Source organism: Clinocottus analis, unplaced genomic scaffold (genome assembly GCF_023055335.1).
Source record: "Clinocottus analis isolate CAN_PGR_092001 unplaced genomic scaffold, fCliAna1.0.p SCAF_1, whole genome shotgun sequence".
Lineage (NCBI taxonomy): Eukaryota > Metazoa > Chordata > Actinopteri > Perciformes > Cottidae > Clinocottus > Clinocottus analis.
In genome coordinates, this window is record NW_027175820.1 from 7,794,955 (window position 1) to 7,813,303 (window position 18,349).

An 18,349-nucleotide genomic window follows, 5' to 3' on the forward strand; every position below is an offset into this window, starting at 1 on the left:
GTAAAAACACACTCATAAAGTCGCGACTGTCCCTTTAAAAGAAATCATCGGCGCTGATACTTTGACTATGGTGTTTCAGTCGGAATATGGAAACATTGCTCCGGTTGCCATTTCACATCTCAACTGCAGCATTTATTTATTTTCTATCTCGGTGGGTGTTAGGAAACTCTGCGTGCCCATTCTAGAAGAATCCATAATGGCTGATGAAGACTTGTGCCCGCATGAAGATTCAGCATTTCTCCATTCGATGAGCTCTCACAGAGTAATAATGCATTGCCCCGCGGAACTCCTAAGTGCTTTAAACGCATCGATAAGAGATCTGCTGTGTGCATCGATGCATCTGAAAGGCTCCCCTGTCTCTCTTCTTGTCTGCAGGCTTACTCCACAGCTCCCCTGACTCCTTGGCCGATTCCTGGTTCCGGGCCAAATTGAGTCGCCAGCGGAGCTATGGCTCCGCCCTCTTCTTCGAGGAGGCAGACCTGGACCTGAGCCGGTCGCTCGGCGTCCACGCCCTCATCGACAACATGTTCAGCTTCATCAGCGGCGATGTAGGCCTCGCTCCAGCCTTCAAGGAGCCCGAGGAGAGCATGTCCACCGGCCCCCAGGCCACCATCCTGGCCATGGAGCAGCAGCAGAGCAGGGCGGAGGTGAGCCCTCTCTCACTGTTATCGCCACAAAACCAATGGACAGTCATCATTTATGGTTGTGTTTACGTCACATGAGGAACTGTATGCTTCAGCAGAGGATTTCTAAAGCCCTTTTGTCGTTTTTATTCTGGTGTATTCTGTATTTTTATTATCTTCCTGTCAACAAGTCCTATGTCTCGCTGTACAGTTGCCGCGACGGTCACAAATAGTTCACTGATTAATAACATTATTTATATGTTCAGGGATGATTCACCTTTAAATGCTTTAAAGAAAGGAAGTCTTAATAACCTACTTTGGAGTAAATATTTAGCAGCCAAATCTAATATTTTTCAGAATATTCAACCTTAGTTTCTTCATCATAAATTTAATACTTTAACACTTCTTTCTTTAAAGGTAAAAAAGTAGTTTATTCGTATGAGGGCAGGGCCAGCTCCAGACAACCGCAGTCCATCGTAGCATGCAGGACCGGTTCCAGACAGACACGATCCATGACCGGGGGCGGGACCAGCTCCAGACAGCCACGGTCCGTGGACACTTGAGGCGAGGAAGCACAGAGGCTCCCGGAAAGGAGTAGTGTTAGTAATGTACATCGAAGAGACTATAATTCATCCAGAAGGAGAGAAAGAAGAGGTGAAAGGAGAAGTGAGATAAAAGAAAGAAGAAGAGAAGAGGAGAGTAGGAGCTCAGTGTATCCTAAGATGTCCCCCAGATGTCTAGGCCTATGGCATCATATCTAGGGGCTGGACCAGGGCTAACATGAGCCAGCCCTAACTATAAACTTGAGCCAGCCCTATCTGTAAACCTAAGCCAGCCCTAACTGTAAACCTGAGCCAGCCCTAACTATAAACCTGAGCCAGCCCTAACTGTAAACTTAAGTCAGCCCTAACTATGAACCTGAGTCAGCCCTAACTATGAACCTGAGTCAGCCCTAACTATGAACCTGAGTCAGCCCTAACTATAAACCTAAGCCAGCCCTTACTATAAACCTGAGCCAGCCCTAACTATAAACCTGAGACAGCCCTAACTATAGGTGCTGTCAAAGAGGAAAGTCTTAAGTCTACTCTTAAATGAGGTAATTGTGTCTGCCTGGACTGGGTGACTGTGGCTCAGTGGTGAGCAGGATCGTCTGTCAATCAGAGAATCGGCGGTTCGATCCCCGTCGCTGCTAGCCCATGTCGGTGTGTCCTTGAGCAAGACACTTAACCCTAAATTGCTCCTGTAGCTGCGCCTATGGAGTATGAATGGTTGATAATACTGATGTGGCACCTTGCATGGTGGCTCCTCCCATCAGTGTGTGAATGGGTGTGATTGGGTAAATGATGTCATTTAGTGTGAAAGCGCTTTGAGTGGTCGTAAGACTAGAAAGGCGCGATACAAGTACAGGTCTATTTACTGAAAGTAGGAGCTTATTCCACAGAAGAGGAGCTTGATAACTGAAGGCTCTAGCCCCCAACCTATTTTTTCAAACTCTGGGAACCACAAGATTCCAGGCAGTTTTTTTTCTTTGTCTATAGTTTGTTTGTTGACAAGTTATATACAACTATAAATAAAGAGTATGAAAAAAAAATCACCCACTGGTGGACTGGTTAGGAGAATGATGCAGCTCATAGCACAGGGTATAAACCCCTCTGTTCATGCTCGTGCTACAGTTCCAAGCATTTATTCCTTTTTCTACTTTCCTATCGGTCGGTGGATGTCAGCTCCAAGCCCACTTCTTCCTGCTGAAGACTCAAATCTTTAAAAAGGGTTACAAATATATACAGATGGTGTATATATAAACACTGCATGCGTTCAGGACTCTGCTTTTTATCATTCCTCTGTTTTGTTGCCTCCTTTTAATTACTAAGATGTAGGGAGTAGGATGCATGGAAGGGAATTAAGATGTACAAATTGTGTGTTCATGGTAATGAATGAGTCTACACGTCATCGATGTGTTTTATTTTTGTCAAGTGGAGAAAGAGCTATCAAGCTTCAATACGCACACAATACTTGTTATTGGATACAATCATTGTTGAGTTTTTAAATCTTTTTATGGAATTTTTCTGTAATAATATGATCAAATATCACCAGATTCATCCTTAAAAATATGTAGTGTCAAACAATCGAGATAGATTAACATATTATTGATATTAGTGCAGCAAAATATTTGTATAAAACATGCGTGACGTTCGTTTCATCTCCAGCTGCGGTTGGAGGCGCTGCACCAGATCGTGGTGTTGATCTCTGGCATGGAGGAGAAGGGCAACCAGCCCGGGAACACGGACCACTCCGGCGGCGCTTTCCAGTCCTCCTCCCTGCTCACCTCTGTGCGGCTGCAGTTCCTGGCTGGTTGCTTTGGCCTCGGCACCGTGGGCGCCGGAGGGCTGAAGAGGGAGAGTGTGCAGCTGCATCACTACCAGGTACGCGAGAGCTTCCAGTTTGATTTGTTTGTCGTCGCTATATTGGATTTTTTTGCAGCCAAAAAATGGAAGATGTTAGCATAGTTAAAATGTGGAGGAGTGACATAGTAGCCCCGCCCGAAAGCGTCCCCTGCTTCATGGTCTGTTTAACTCTAAATGAACATAATTTACTAAATGAACATCATGCTGTATTGAAGGAGACTTGAATCTAGGGATCGAGACATGAACTCATGTGTACAATATTTACTAAGGTAATAAATCAAGTAGAGTCATTTATATAGACTAGATAGACTTTAGACTTTATATAGACTTTAGTATAGACTTATATAGTCAGGAGAGAGAATGCCCCCCCCCTGGTGGTTAGGGAAGAGAATGTTTAACACATAAGGGATCGTCTTCAATCTTCAGAACCGGAGGCTGCCGCCTGGTATTTAGTCGTGTCGTGCAGTCCGTAAAAGCCTTAACACATTAACTGTGTTTACATCTTTCTCGTTTTCAGGATGGTGTAAAAGCAGCAAAGAGGAGCCTTCAGATAGAAATCCAGACAGCTGTTCATAAGATCTACCAGCAACTGTCCGTCACCCTGGAGAGAGCACTACAGGCAAACAAGCACCACATAGGTAACAACTGTCCTCTTTAGTCTCTTTAGTAAAAGAAGCGTGAGTATTCTCCTGCTGACAGACACTGTCTGTGAAACAGATACTGAAACACACCCATAAATCTTTGATCCACGTCGTTCACAACTGGACGTATAATGGTATATTTAATTTGTCTGTAGCCAAAAGGCCAACAGAGAAGTAAAAAGTAACAAGCACAAACAAATAAACCATTTATCTACGTAGATAAGTTACTCTGCTAAGCAAAATGTTTCGAAACTGAAATGTAAATAACGAATAACGAAATTTTTTTTTTTCCAGAAATATAAAGTTGTTTTTAATTTATTTATCCTTGGTTTAAAGCATAATATTTTGCTTTGCCATCATCCTGTCCGATGCTTTTGTCTCCTTGTCTCCTTCCCTCGGTCCCTTCTCCGCCCCAGAAGCCCAGCAGCGCCTCCTGCTGGTCACCGTCTTCGCGCTGAGCGTCCGCTACCAGCCGGTGGACGTGTCGCTGGCCATCTCCAGCGGGCTGCTCAGTGTGCTGTCGCAGCTCTGTGGGACGGAGACGATGCTGGGCCAGCCGCTCCAGCTGCTGCAGAAACCCGGAGTGTCTCAGCTCAGCACCGCCCTCAAGGTGGCCTCCACCCGCCTGCTGCAGATATTGGCCATCAGCACCGGGTGAGAGCTTCAGGAGGGTTAAAAACAAACAAAAACAGAAGAATGAAATGGATGCTTTGTAAACCCAACGGTCAACAAACTGTGTGTTGTCCTTGGATTTGCAGGACGTACGCAGATAAGTTGAGTCCCAAGGTGGTCCAGTCGCTGCTGGACCTGCTCTGCAGTCAGCTAAAGAACCTGCTGTCTCAGGCCGGAGTCAATCTGCTCGCTTCCGGGAAAGACCACGAAGACAGCAAACAGGAGGATGGAGCCGACGCCGAGAAGAAGGACTTCAGAGGTGATGATGGTGTGGTCCTGGTACTTTTTCATGGGACGGAAATGTTTCAGGGACCTGAATAGTACACATATAGTACATGGGTAGTACTTAGTACATAGGTACATGGGTAGTACATGGATAGTATGGGTAGTACACGGATAGTACATGGCTAGTACACATGTAGTACATTGGTAGTACACAGGTAAGTACCTGGTTAGTACATGGCTAGTACACAGATACTACATGGATAGTACGGGTAGTACACAGATAATAGTACGGGTAGTACCCATCCCTTTAGGAGCAGTAGTTACTGGGCCTTCACTAAGGGAGTGTTAGTTTCCCATGAAATGTAATAACGATATGTGATGGTGTTCTCATCCTCCAGCATTGGTCCGTAAGCAGCACACAGCTGAGCTTCACCTCGGGGACTTCCTCGTCTTCCTCCGGAGAGTTGTGTCCTCCAAGGCCATCCAGTCCAAGATGGCCTCTCCTAAATGGACCGAAGTGCTACTCAACATCGCCGCTCAGAAATGCTGCTCAGGTACCAGCAGTTGTAACTCTGCGTGCGTGCGTGCGTGCGTGTGTGCGTGCGTGCGTCCAGCCCGCCATGTAACGAAGCTGAGGTATTAATTAACCCTTGCTGGCTGCTTTGGCTCTAGGGGTCCCCCTGGTGGGGAACCTGAGGACTCGGCTCCTGGCTCTTCATGTGCTGGAGGCCGTCCTGCCCGCCTGTGAGGCCAACATGGAGGATGACCAGATGACACAGGTATGCCGCTTTCCTTTCTTTTTCATGTGCTCCAGTCCTCGACAACGGCCAGTGAGCTGATGGAGTGTGTTCTCCTCCAGGTCGTCGAGCGGCTCTTCGCTCTTTTGTCCGACTGCATGTGGGAAGCTCCTATCGCTCAAGCCAAACACTTGATCCAGATCAAAGAACGAGTTCAGGAACTCAAACTACAGGTGTCGTAATTGTTCTCCTTCCTCTCGTACTCATGGGTCTTATCATTACGATCATTATTATTATTATTATTATTATTTGTTCAAGTGGCTGACTGGTTTCTCCTATCCGCAGGGCGATGCAGAGGAGGAGGACGAGAACCTTCCCATCCAGGAAGTGTCCTTTGACCCGGAGAAGGCTCAGTGCTGTGTGGTGGAAAACGGCCAGGGTCTGACGCACGGCAGCGGGGGCAAAGGCTACGGCCTGGCCTCCACGGGCGTGTCTTCTGGATGCTACCAGTGGAAGGTACTGCGTTACCATAGATCCCCACGGATGCCGTCGCACCCCTAGGCGTGGAAGTTGTTCTAACAACTTATTCCTCAAAAGACACTATATTATAAAAATATTGGTTCACCTGATCCATTAGTTAGAATGATAATATCCGCCTTATCATCAGCATTACTTTTGTACATTTTGGGAACATTTCAAGAGATACATCAAACGTATAAACTCAATTTGAATCTCATTTTGTTGTTGTTGTTTTCCCGTTTTGTGTCCTCTACAGTTTTACATCGTGAAGGAGAACCGAGGAAACGAGGGCACGTGCGTGGGTGTCTCACGATGGCCCGTTCACGACTTCAACCACCGCACCACGTCGGACATGTGGTTGTACCGGGCGTACAGCGGAAACCTCTACCACAACGGAGAGCAGACGCTGACCCTGAGCAGCTTTACACAGGGAGACTTCATCACCTGCGTGCTGGACATGGAGGCCAGAACCATCTCCTTCGGCAAGAACGGAGAGGTGAGAGGCGCTTTGGATGTTTTATTTTGAAGTTCTTCAAAAGTATCACAGACCGTCTCGATCATTGATAGACCCTCTTCCAATAGCCCACTGACTATAGACTGTTAAGGTCCTCCTCGGTGTTCCGTGTTCGTCCCTAACCGCTGACTTGTAATTCAACAGGAGCCAAAGTTGGCCTTTGAGGACGTTGATGCCACAGAGCTCTACCCCTGTGTGATGTTCTACAGTAGTAACCCAGGAGAGAAGGTAGCATACACACATCTCCGCCATCTGCTCCACCTGAGGGAGTTATTTCATCTGCTTACAGTGACGTGAGAGTCCACATCTTTGAGCTCCCTGTTATGATCTCTGCGGGGCGAGTTACAGAGGGATCACTTGGCTTTTGCAGCTGCTAAACCTGCACAAATAAAACAAAACCCTGTGTGTTCCTTAAAGCAACTAATAAGACCCTCCTTCTGTGTCATTTGCGCATATTTAAATTAGTTTGTATGCAGAAATGTGGCCCTCTTGATGTTAATGAGCCTTGTTGCAAAATCAGCGCACAGTTCCAATGGCGTAAGGCTTTGTGGCATTAATATATGTATATTCTGCTTCTTGTTTCCAGGTTAAGATCTGTGAGATGCAGATGAGGGGTACGCCTCGAGACCTCCTGCCTGGCGACCCGGTCTGCAGCCCCATGGCCACCGTGCTGGCCGAGGCCACCACGCAGCTGATCCGCATCCTGCATCGGACAGAGCACTGGACCCAGGGCATCAACAAGACCATGACCGAGCGGCTTCACAAGATTAAGCCTTGCTTCAGAGAGTCCGGCGGTGGGTCCGGCGGTGCGTCCGGCAGTGGGTCCGGCGGTGGGTCCGGCGGCAGCGGTCAGAGGCTGAAAAAGAGTCGCTCGGTGCAGAGCCGCGAGGAGCACGACGCCCAGAAGGAAAGCCAGGAGACGCCCACAAGGACGGAGGAGGAGCGAGGACGCCACGGGCGGCAGCACGGCCTGGCGGAGCTGTCGGAGCACCACCTGAGGACGCTCTGCACGGAAGTATGGCCGGTCCTGTCGGTGATCGGTGGGGCGGACGCCGGCCTGCGCGTTGGCGGCCGATGCGTGCACAAGCAGACCGGGAGGCACGCCACGCTGCTGGGTGTGGTGAAGGAAGGCAGCACCTCGGCCAAGGTGCAGTGGGACGAGGCCGAGATCACCATCAGGTACGGGGGGGACCTGTGGCACCTTCGTGTGTCGCCTTTTTTTCACATTTTGATACGTTGCTGTGTTTTATATTTACTGGAATTTTGTACAGATATACCAAATCATAAGCCAATATATTATGCTTTAACCCAAGGATAAATAAATTAAAAAGACAATATCAGCTTTGAGAAGATTTTGACCATTACTGCACACTCCAAAAATTTGTCAGGGGGGGCTAATCCGTGATATGATTGAATGGTGTTCTGGTTGTTTAGCAATGACAACTCTTCTTCTTGGCCAAGTCTGATCTGCCGATTACAATTTTTTTTTCTTCTAAGAACGGTAATTTACAGAACATAATTTGTAAATTTACATTTCAAAGGAAATATAGTCAACTATTTATCATTTGTCTAAAATACTTTTTCTATTTAGACAAAACGACGCATAAGTCTGTAAAAGTAAAAGTGTTTAAAGCGTGTTATTAACTGCAATGGGCTGTAATGGGCTTACAATCTTCCGTATCTGAAGCCGATCTCTCTTTGTCATGTGACTTGAGCACTGGGGTCAAAGGTCCTGGCCATCGGCAGGTTGACCTCGCGGCTGATAAATGTATAGATATATTTTAAAGCTTCCTTCCCCGCCTTTGTTCACATCCCTCTGACACTCTGCATTAGCCTCTTCATTGTTAGTTTTCTTCCATTTTCCCATTTTGCTCTAATTCTGTTTCCATGTTTGCGTTGTTCACTCTTCATCGATCCACAACTCTTGTGCACGAATCACCAAGCAGCATGTTTTGTTTGTGCCGTCCCCACACAGTCCATTTCTTTATTTGTCTTGCATGCCGTGCTCTTTCTCTCCTGCCCTCTCCCTCACTTTGTGTTTCCTTCCCTTGTCTCCTTTCCTTCTCCACTCCCTTCTATTAAAGCTTCCCAACTTTCTGGTCGCCTAGTGACACTCCGCTTTACAACCTGGAACCCTGCGAGCCGTTGCCCTTTGACGTGGCACGTTTCCGCGGCCTCACCGCCTCGCTGCTGCTGGACCTTACCTACCTCACCAGCATCCACGAGGAGAGCGCGGCCAAGTTTGGCGCGCGGCGCCACGACAAAAAGCATCGCTGTGCGGCCTCGACCGGCCCTGAGCCGGCCGGGAACGAGGACAAGGCGGATAGCGAGATGCACAACCACCACGAGCAGAGAGACGACGACGCAGCGCCGGCGAACTCCGTGATCTCCGACCTGCGCGTGTCCCACAGCCTGGACGAGGTGAAGGCGCACGCGGCGCCCAACTCCAAGTCGGAGAGCGAGATCTCCTCTGTGGTAGGCGGGAACGAGACCCTCTTCGCCGCGGCGCCGCACGCTCCAGCCGAGGGGAACCGGAAGAAAGGCCATGAGCACGTCTCCCGCGGTCACGAGCCCTCGCCGTCCTTAGTTGCCACGCAGTCGGAGATCCACGCCGTGCAGATGTCCTACCTCTACCTTGGAGCCATGAAGACCCTCAGCGCCCTGCTGAGCTGCAGCAAGTACGCAGAGCTGCTGCTCATCCCAAAGGTACCGTACGCCAGATTAATCCCACACATCAATACGCTTTTGTTGTGTTGTTCTTTAACATAACTAAGAAAACACAAGTGTAACAAAGAGGTTTATTCTGCATTGTATAAAATCATTTGAGAACCTTTATATTCAACGGAAGTATATGAGAATACTAATGACATTATTAGTGCATTCAATAAAAACATGGAAAACTATTCTTTTATTGTTTTTTACCTACCCTCCCTGTTTTTACAGATATATTTTCCTTTTTTATAACGACAATATTCAATTAGGATCAAATCTACATAATCTATCTGACTCGTACCAATCTGTTCTCTCCTCTCGACATCAAGGTGATACCAGAGGCGGCGCCCAGCGGCCACAATGCCGATCTGAACGCCGGCACCGGCGGGACCACGGCCGCCACCTCGCCAGTATGCCAGGAGGAGGTGGAGATGCGGGCCGCTCTGCAGTTCCTCATGCGCCATATGGTGAAGCGGGCGGTGATGCGCTCCCCCATCAAGCGGGCCTTGGGCCTGGCCGACCTGGAGAGGGCACAGGCCATGGTCTACAAGCTCGTGGTGAACGGGCTGCTGGAGGAGCCCAGTGGGGGAAAGACCAAGTCTGGTGAGAATACCGTAGCCATGTATGTGACGGATTTTTGAATATATACATTTATATCAGGTCTGGGCAAGTTAACGCACTAAAAACGCATTAACTGCTCAATCCTTTAACGCCGTTAACTATTTAATCATGCGTTAACTGCATTTTTTTTTGTTGCATTGGTAGGGGCTTATCACTACTGTACACAGGTGCTGCACTTTAAGTCTACGGCATAGTTCAGACCTGGTTCAGACCTTTATTTTAATGTGTGTGTGTGTGTGTGTGTGTATATATATGTGTGTGTGTGTGTGTGTGTGTGTATATATATATATATATATATATATATATATATATATATATATATATATATATATATATATATATATTAGGGCTGTGAAATGATTAAAAATTTTAATCAGATTAATCACAGGTTTCTGTGGATTAATCATGATTAATCACATATTACCGATATTCTCGGTATATTCTTGTAAAAGCAGAAAGATTTATGATAAAAGACGGATATATACATTGTCCTTTATACATTGGGCTGCTGTTGTAAACAATGCAACTACAGACCGTAAGGTGAACCCTGTTATCGTTTTATTCCACTTCACAGTCGTGCATCTACGCGATCTTTAGCTCATAAAAAAGTTGTGCTAAACTACAAAAAAAAAATTTTGTCGCTGAACTTCCAGTTGATTATTGATGCGGCGATGTTTTATGCCGAACTAGTTTCTTTAGAGCATAACAGGATATTCGTCGTGAGTGGAGGTGACAAGGTGCTCAGTGTTGCCAGATTGATGATGGCGTAGTATCGTACCAAAGGCTCAAAATGGTTGTATTTGGAGGATAATTATCGTGCATCTGGCAACCCTGAGATCGGTCGACCAATGACAGTTCTCTCTACCGTCAGAGCTCGCCAAGAAGATGAACATAAGATACCGTTTCCACAACTTGTAAGGGCGTAATAACTAGTTTGTGAAAGACCCAGAGAGACACAAATATTCAACGAGGTAAAATCACGGACGTTAAGGAATCCCTGCCGGACGCAATTTTTAGGTCTCAAAAAGAGGACATGTCCGGGAAAAAGAGGACGTCTGGTCACCCATGTAATTCTCATTACTCACAAAAGTCCAGTGATCCCCTGTCAGCGCCACATGATCCGTAGCAGCCAAGTCATTTTCCGTTTTGTTCTTTCCAGCTTTAAACAGCGCATGGATTTGTGTCATGATTGTGCGTCTTTGCGGTGCTTTGATGCTCGGGTCCCCTGTTGCCACTCGCAAAACTTTGGTGAACCCCTCATCCTCAACAATATTAATTCTGCAACTGTGCTACTCAGCTTGTCACAGGCAGACTTAGTGAGGTGTCTACGTTGTTCAGTGAGGCTTGTTTGACGCATTCCACTTGAACGCCCCTCGCCGACCAACGCATGCTGCGCGTTGGAATGGTACTTAAGCTGGTTGTGCTGGTGAAATGTCAACGTTTTCCCGAGTGAACATCTGACATCTACAATTAGACAAAAATGTAAAACATTATTGTTTGTTATTGTTATCTATAGTGGTTTGCATGAAAACACAATTTAAATGATTAAAAAAGAAAATGATTCTTTTTTGATTCTTTTTTACATTTTTGGTTGCATTACTATATTTACTTCACATTTACTTCACGATAGTGTCAACATAGACTGTAGATTGTAATTTACCTTTTTTTTCATTTATTTTTTTACGGTTTGGAGCTTCAAAGCATTAATGGCAATATCCTGATAGTATATTTTTATTAAATATCCTTTTCAATAATAAAGATCACGTTTGACCGAAACACACAAAGTTGAATTAACGTCGGCCATCTTTTCGTCCCCTTTAGGGGTGAGAAGTGAACCGGATGGCGAGGGGGAAAGCGCAGAGGGCGAGCAGTTGGCTCAGACCCCAATCACAACCAGCCCCTCTGCCTCCAGTACCACCTCCTTCATGAGCTCCTCGCTGGAGGACACTACCACGGCCACCACGCCCGTCACCGACACTGAGGCCGCCCCGGCCTCGGAGTCTCCGGGGGTCATGCCGCTTAGCCTCCTCAGGTCAGGACAGGTGGCCGCGGACGTTTCTCCTTATTTATTTCATTGATGCAATTATTCTGACGCTCCCTCTGTGACCCCACAGGCAAATGTTTTCTAGTTACCCAACCACCACCCTGGTTCCGACCAGGCGAGCTCAGACTCCTCCGGTGTCGTCGCTGCCGACCTCGCCCTCGGAGGAGGTTGGCCGCCGGCAGAGTCTCACCTCCCCTGACTCCCAACCCTCTAGACCTCAAAACCGAACAGGCACCTGTAAGTATGCCATGGCTTATGCATGTCAACATCCAATACCAATAGATGGCTGTTTTTATTGATTTCAATGTGGCAAGATATGCAGCAAACAAAGCAGGTTCATGAGGGAAAGGATGGATTCAACACCTTTTTTTAGAGATTTCTTTGAGAAACAAATTCAGTTTTATTTGTCACTTCTTTTCTCTGTGCAAATATACAGAAGACTTGAAATTGTGTTTCTCTTCTGTTTGGCAAGAAGTGAATGTAATGTCATCAAGTAATCAAGTGCAAAAAAACAGTTAAAAAGTAGAAATGGAACAACATATAAACAACATAAATTAAACAACATAAATTAGGAAACTATAAGTATGTGTAGCAGTAGAGGAGTATAAGAGTATAAGTCTATATGGGGAGAAAGTTCAGCTTCCTGACTGGTGAATGAAGCTGTTGGACAACCTTGAAACTAGAGATTGAGACATGAACTCATGTTTACAATGTTTACCGAGGGAATAAATCAAGAGAGAAGTAGAGTCATTTACATAGACTTCTATACAACCACCCCCGTGGTGTGGTTGTCAGGAGAGAGAATGCAGCTTCAACACATGAAGCATAGACTTCACTGTTCAGACCATAACTTTTGCTAAAAAAAACTTCAGAGGGCACCTTTTAATTATTAGATGATGATGATTTAAATAGTGGGCCTTTCTGTGTAAATTAATGCCTTTGCTTGTTTTCACCGAAGCTTAATATTTTCCTCACGATGTCTTCTGACACGTCTTCACTATGACACACTGGAAAATCCTGCAACATTTACATACAATTTTAATTATTATCTCAGTCTGAAGTATTCCATTTTTCCCACATGGGACAGATGAGGGTGCCAGAAGTGTCACTAATTGTGTTATTGTTGTTCTCAGCGCTGTCAGACCCCAGCAGCAGGTTGTCCACGTCGCCCCCCCCTCCTGCCATCGCCGTCCCTCTGTTGGAGATGGGCTTCTCTCTGCGCCAGATCACCAAAGCTCTGGATGCCACTGGTCAGCCTCCAGTTTGATATCTGCATCTCAGCTTCAAACAAACAATCGTTTTCCTCTTTGATTTATCTATTAGTTGTTGTTTTTTTGTCTATAAAATAATATCTAGAAAAATACTGAAAATTTCCCAAATCTCAAGTTGTCCTCCTTCACCTCTTTTAAAAAACTTTGCTCCGATCTTCGGCAACAACATTCTATGATGATATTATTTTCTATTATTATATTATTTAGGTCTTTTAAACTTCAGTCGTGTTCATTACTACCAACTATTCATTCATTTTTGGATATTTTAACCCTGAAAATGCCATTTCTCTTTACTAAAAGGAAGATTTTTATTCTTTTCACAGCATGCAATATGTCAATGATTTGTAACAACATTGATATTCATGCAGGAAACCCGAAAATATAGATTACAGTACAGGACGAACTCGACGCAACCAAATAATAGAACACTTTAAAAGCCAAACGTGTCCTTCGTGAAGGAATAAGGGTAAAATGTTTAGCTTGACCAATAAAACCCAAAACTTTCGGTTTATTGTTTTTAAAACACAGCAAACATCCAAATGGTTTGTGTTCACAGTGCAAAACCACCTGTATTTATGGTGTTACATGACTGTGGCATTGCATTTTAAATAAGTATGTTTCATAAACGCCTTGTTATGCCTCTTGAATATTGTGGTCTGTTGTCTCAGGCGCTCGAGGGGAAGCGGACGCTCAGAACATCACGGTGCTCGCCATGTGGATGATCGAGCATCCGGGCACGGAGGACGAGACCGATGAGCCTCACGACGATGGCAGTGGGGGCGGGTCCGACCCGTCCTGTCCGGGTGCGACAGCCTCTTCTGGGGGCAAGTCTCTGGATAGGGGCCCGTACCTGAGCTCTCCCGGAGAGATTGCCAGCGCAGATGCCTCAGAGATGGAGGAGGGCTTCAGCGAGAGGTGATGATGGAGCTTTTATATAACGGAGGTCTTCGAAGACTCATTTGTATAAAAACAGACAGAATATAAAACATTGTAATGTCTGCTATCGCAAAGCTCAGCATATCGCCAAATGTTTACAATAGCATTGGGGACCTATACGGGATGACAGCAAGAAAAAGAAGAGCAAACAAGAGACATAGGAATCAAGATCAAAACAAGTATTATAAATAAGATAATATAATACAAAAAACAGTAAGAATCCAGAGTAACTAATGTGATGATATATATATATATATATATATATATATATATATATATATATATATATATATATATATATATATATATATATATATATATATATATATAAACACACACATACATACATACATACATACATACATACATACATACATACATACATACATACATACATACAGGCAGAATAACTTATTGCACAATGTATTTAAATTGCACAAGTTTTAAGTGTTGTGGTCTAGTGGGAGCCGAGCTGGTTGTGCCGGATGACCAGACCGCAGAGGAAGCATGAGGTCATGTTGACTCTCTTACAGTTACTCAATGTCACTGAGGATTGTACGTGTGTAAAAGTCTTTACAGTATTTCTAAGTCTCTCTGTGTGCTTGTAGTCCTGAGGCTCTGGACCAGGACAACGCAGCGGCCTCCAGCAGCGGGACTCTCAGAGGACGCTCCGCTGTCGGCAGGAAGCACCGCTTTGACCTGGCTGCTCGCACACTGCTGGCCAGGGCTGGTAAGGACAGGGCGCTTAAACTCTCTCTCTGTCTATCTCTCTCTGTCCTCTGTCTCTCTGTCTCCTTACTTCTCCATCGTCCTCTCTTCACCCTTCTCCCTCTCCCTCTCAGCCGGTCTGTACCGGTCGGTGCAGGCTCACCACAGCCAGTCTCGGCGTGAGGTGTCGTCCCTGCAGCAGCAGCAGGACCCGGGCGCCCTGTACGACTTCAACTTGGACGAGGAGCTGGAGATGGACCTGGACGAGGAGACCATGGAGGCCATGTTCGGCCAGGACCTCGCCACCGACACCGACATTCTGGGAATGTGGATCCCGGAGGTACTGGACTGGCCAACATGGGTGTGTGTGACTTTAAGCTATGTCCAGAGGGGGAGGGGAGCGCCACCACCGCTCTGTTCTATAACCTGTTCTATAACCTGCGCTGCATCGCTTCACCCGGTCCACCCTCTTAACCCCTCCATCAGGTTTATATTAGGGGCAGGTTTCTTGCTCTCTGTAGTCCTTGATTGTCACTTCAAAATAAAAGTCCTGCTCCTCTGTAGAAACGAAGGCATCATGACTAGAAGTAGAGAACTAGAACACGTCTTTAGTACAGAATAACGCAAAAAAATCTCAAACATTTATTCCAATAGTCCATATTTAACTATTTACTTTTTTATAGCCTGTCCAGCTTGAACATAATCCAGTTTCACAGAATGAATGTCACACGACTATCACGGCTTCATAGTTTTCTTTGAGCAAACCGTTTACCTGGTGCCAGGAGTTTAAATACAACGATGAGAACAAATAGTTTCTGATGAAATATCACAATTTTAAGCTTTGTTTTGACTTCTTATTCTGACCGCAGTGTTTGTCACACATGATGAGTTAAAGGACTGTAGGAAAGATGAAAATTTGACAATCACATTTTTTTGGATGGACTGAAAATCCCACATGCGGGTTTTTTGGGGTTCAGAGGGTTAACTCTGAACCCCTCTGAACCGTGTGTGTTTGATGCATGCTGACACGCTGGCTTTATGAGACACTTTCTGGTTTAAGAACACTCTCCCCTGAAACCTCTCTGAAAGCCCCTCATAACCTCCACTCTAACTGGCATGGAATGAAAGACTAAACTCTTTTTTTATTAACAAAACGATTCATTGGCTGTCGCTTGCAACTCATCGATGTGAAGCTATTGTTGGTTTGTGTCTCCAACATGTCACATTTTGCGTGGAGGCTCTTCTGAACATCTTTGTCTTGTGTGTGTCTTGTCTACGTGTGTGTGTGTGTGTGTGTGTGTGTGTGTGTGTGTGTGTGTGTCACGTGATTGTACCTCGACCCTCACAGCACGTGTGCGAGACAGATGACCGGGACGAGGTGGTGGTGTGCGAGCTGTGCGAGGCCAACGTGGCAAACTTCAACCAGCACATGAAGAAGAGCCACCCGGGCTGCGGCCGCAGCGCCAACCGCCAGGGTTACCGCAGCAACGGCTCCTACGTGGATGGATGGTTCGGGGGGGAGTGCGGCAGCGGCAACCCGTACTACCTGCTGTGTGGAGGCTGCCGGGAGAAGTACCTGGCCATCAAGAGCAAGGCCAAGGTCCCCGTTGTGGAGAGGTAGGCTCACACCTGAGACCGGCCGAGAGAACAAGGAAGCATGTGCATTTCCTTTCGTCGTGTATCAGCATTGTGTATGAATTAATTAATCATGAACCCGTACAAGCTGCTCGTCATGGAGCGACCGACTCACTGAGTGAACGCACCAGTCGCTTCCTGTTTCACATCACAACAACCGCCTGTAACCCAGACTCACGATTAAATTTGCCTTTTTTTATCAGTAAAAATAATCATATTGTATCAAGTCTATGCGATATGATTATTTGGTATTGACGGCATGCATCCACAATTAAAGTATTGGTTTGTCAGTTCGCAGTGTATTTCTGTTTGCTCAACTAAAATACAATTATAAGTCTTATATCATTCTACTAAATTTGCGTGTATGAAATAGTGAAACATTATTTTTCTAAATGAAAACTGTTTGTTTGTTTTCAACATATTTCCTTCAGGTTCTTTATGATTTGTTAAAAATCAAGAGACTTTTAAAGGTGCCTGAAAAGAAATGCATGAAAAGTCCCAATCTACCTGGACTCCATGAACTTTGACTTAAATAACTTTATAGAGCGTTTATGTTGGAGTCATCAGGCGTCATGTTTGATTTTGTTTTACTTATTTAAAGGAAGTGAACGTGATCCTTGTCATTGTTTTATTATTGTTTAGGTACAAGGGACAAGCTCCGGACCTCCTGGGGAAGCAGGACAGCGTCTATGAAGGTAATATAGTGTATATATAGTGTTCCATTTAAAATGAAACCAGATTTATTTTTATTTTAGAAGATATGATTTACATTCTGTTTAGATGTATTGTCATTATCTTCCAGAGATCTTTCTCACTAGCGGTTTTTGATTGATTTTATATCAAGGAGTTAAAAAAAGTCTTACATAAATAAAAACAAATTGAAACACACAAAGTTTAGGGTTCATCAATTCAATTGTAAATTGTTAAAATAAATGTTTCTTTGCGTCAATCCGTCTTGCTGCAGAGGACTGGGACATGCTGGACGTCGACGAAGACGAGAAGCTGACGGGAGAGGAAGAGTTCGAGCTCCTGGCCGGACCGCTGGGCCTCGGCGAGCGCAGGACCGTCCCCGAGGCCGTCCAGTTCCCTGACAGCGACCCGCTGGGGGCCTCTGTGGCCATGGTGACGGCAAGCAACAGCATGGAGGAGACACTGCTGCAGATCGGTGAGGACCAGAGCCGGTCAGACGACACCGCCGGCTTTAACGGTATCAGACTGACCGTGTGTGTGTGTGTCCGTGTGTGTTCAGGCTGTCAGACCTCGGTGGATAAGAGCTCGTCGGGCAGGGTGACCCTCGGCGAGCAGGCGGCCGCCCTCCAGAACCCCCACGATCGGGTGATGGCGCTCAGGAGGGTGACGGCCGCCGCCCAGGTGCTGCTGGCCCGGACCATGGTGATGAGAGCCCTGTCCCTGCTGTCTGTCAGGTAACCTGCACCTTCACGGGTTGAAGCTCTTTGTAATGTCGCAGCAAATCAAAACCAGGCAAGAGAAGGCCTTTACCGCCTGAATTCCTGATGTGGTTGGAATCGAAACCAGTGGTTATGAATTACGATGTATTTTGCCCCTCCTCATCCAACAGCAAGAGCTCGATGTCTGCACTACAACTGCTCACTACAACCCCTAAAAGGTCCTCGTCGGTTTACCTGCGGCAGCTTTTCATGACCTCTCTCCCTTTCCACCCTCGCAGCGGCTCGAGCTGCAGTCTGGCTGCCGGTCTGGAGTCTCTGGGTCTAACCGACATCCGAACTCTGGTTCGGCTGATGTGTCTGGCAGCCGCTGGTCGAGCCGGTCTTTCTCCCAGCCCCACGTCGGGCGCCGGTCACGGTGAGAGGCCCCGCGGGGCCTCTAAGGCCAGCAAGCCCATCTCCTGCTTAGCATACCTCAGCACAGCGGTGGGCTGCCTGGCCTCCAACAGCCCCAACGCCGCCAAGCTGCTTGTGCAGCTCTGCACGCAGGTACTCGTGGAGCTCTTTCAATCTTATGTTATGCATTTTATGTATGTATTATTGAAAAAAAAATTCCAAAGCAATTTTTTGATGAAGCATGTTTAATGTTCCATCTTTCTCCCTGTTTTTAGGTGTAAAAC

The 18,349-nt window shown here is 46.3% G+C and overlaps 1 protein-coding gene across 7 annotated transcripts in view; it reads left to right on the forward strand.

Moving 5' to 3' along the window:
- herc1 (HECT and RLD domain containing E3 ubiquitin protein ligase family member 1) overlaps nucleotides 1-18,349 on the forward strand; it is a 70,154-nt gene that overhangs the window by 28,809 nt on the left and 22,996 nt on the right. For 5 of the 7 annotated variants that reach the window (XM_068578816.1, XM_068578842.1, XM_068578852.1 and 2 more), the window contains 25 exons: nucleotides 376-647; nucleotides 2,831-3,046; nucleotides 3,546-3,666; nucleotides 4,086-4,323; nucleotides 4,428-4,600; nucleotides 4,965-5,120; nucleotides 5,239-5,345; nucleotides 5,426-5,536; nucleotides 5,649-5,819; nucleotides 6,079-6,318; nucleotides 6,481-6,564; nucleotides 6,923-7,515; nucleotides 8,421-9,042; nucleotides 9,378-9,651; nucleotides 11,491-11,701; nucleotides 11,784-11,950; nucleotides 12,847-12,963; nucleotides 13,653-13,899; nucleotides 14,529-14,650; nucleotides 14,763-14,989; nucleotides 15,977-16,245; nucleotides 16,906-16,958; nucleotides 17,228-17,428; nucleotides 17,513-17,687; nucleotides 17,951-18,218. In XM_068578816.1, coding sequence (XP_068434917.1) covers nucleotides 376-647; nucleotides 2,831-3,046; nucleotides 3,546-3,666; nucleotides 4,086-4,323; nucleotides 4,428-4,600; nucleotides 4,965-5,120; nucleotides 5,239-5,345; nucleotides 5,426-5,536; nucleotides 5,649-5,819; nucleotides 6,079-6,318; nucleotides 6,481-6,564; nucleotides 6,923-7,515; nucleotides 8,421-9,042; nucleotides 9,378-9,651; nucleotides 11,491-11,701; nucleotides 11,784-11,950; nucleotides 12,847-12,963; nucleotides 13,653-13,899; nucleotides 14,529-14,650; nucleotides 14,763-14,989; nucleotides 15,977-16,245; nucleotides 16,906-16,958; nucleotides 17,228-17,428; nucleotides 17,513-17,687; nucleotides 17,951-18,218 — 5,435 coding nt within the window. The remainder of the gene's footprint in view (nucleotides 1-375; nucleotides 648-2,830; nucleotides 3,047-3,545; nucleotides 3,667-4,085; nucleotides 4,324-4,427; nucleotides 4,601-4,964; nucleotides 5,121-5,238; nucleotides 5,346-5,425; nucleotides 5,537-5,648; nucleotides 5,820-6,078; nucleotides 6,319-6,480; nucleotides 6,565-6,922; nucleotides 7,516-8,420; nucleotides 9,043-9,377; nucleotides 9,652-11,490; nucleotides 11,702-11,783; nucleotides 11,951-12,846; nucleotides 12,964-13,652; nucleotides 13,900-14,528; nucleotides 14,651-14,762; nucleotides 14,990-15,976; nucleotides 16,246-16,905; nucleotides 16,959-17,227; nucleotides 17,429-17,512; nucleotides 17,688-17,950; nucleotides 18,219-18,349) is intronic. The other 2 variants (XM_068578820.1, XM_068578836.1) reach the window with 2 other exon arrangements.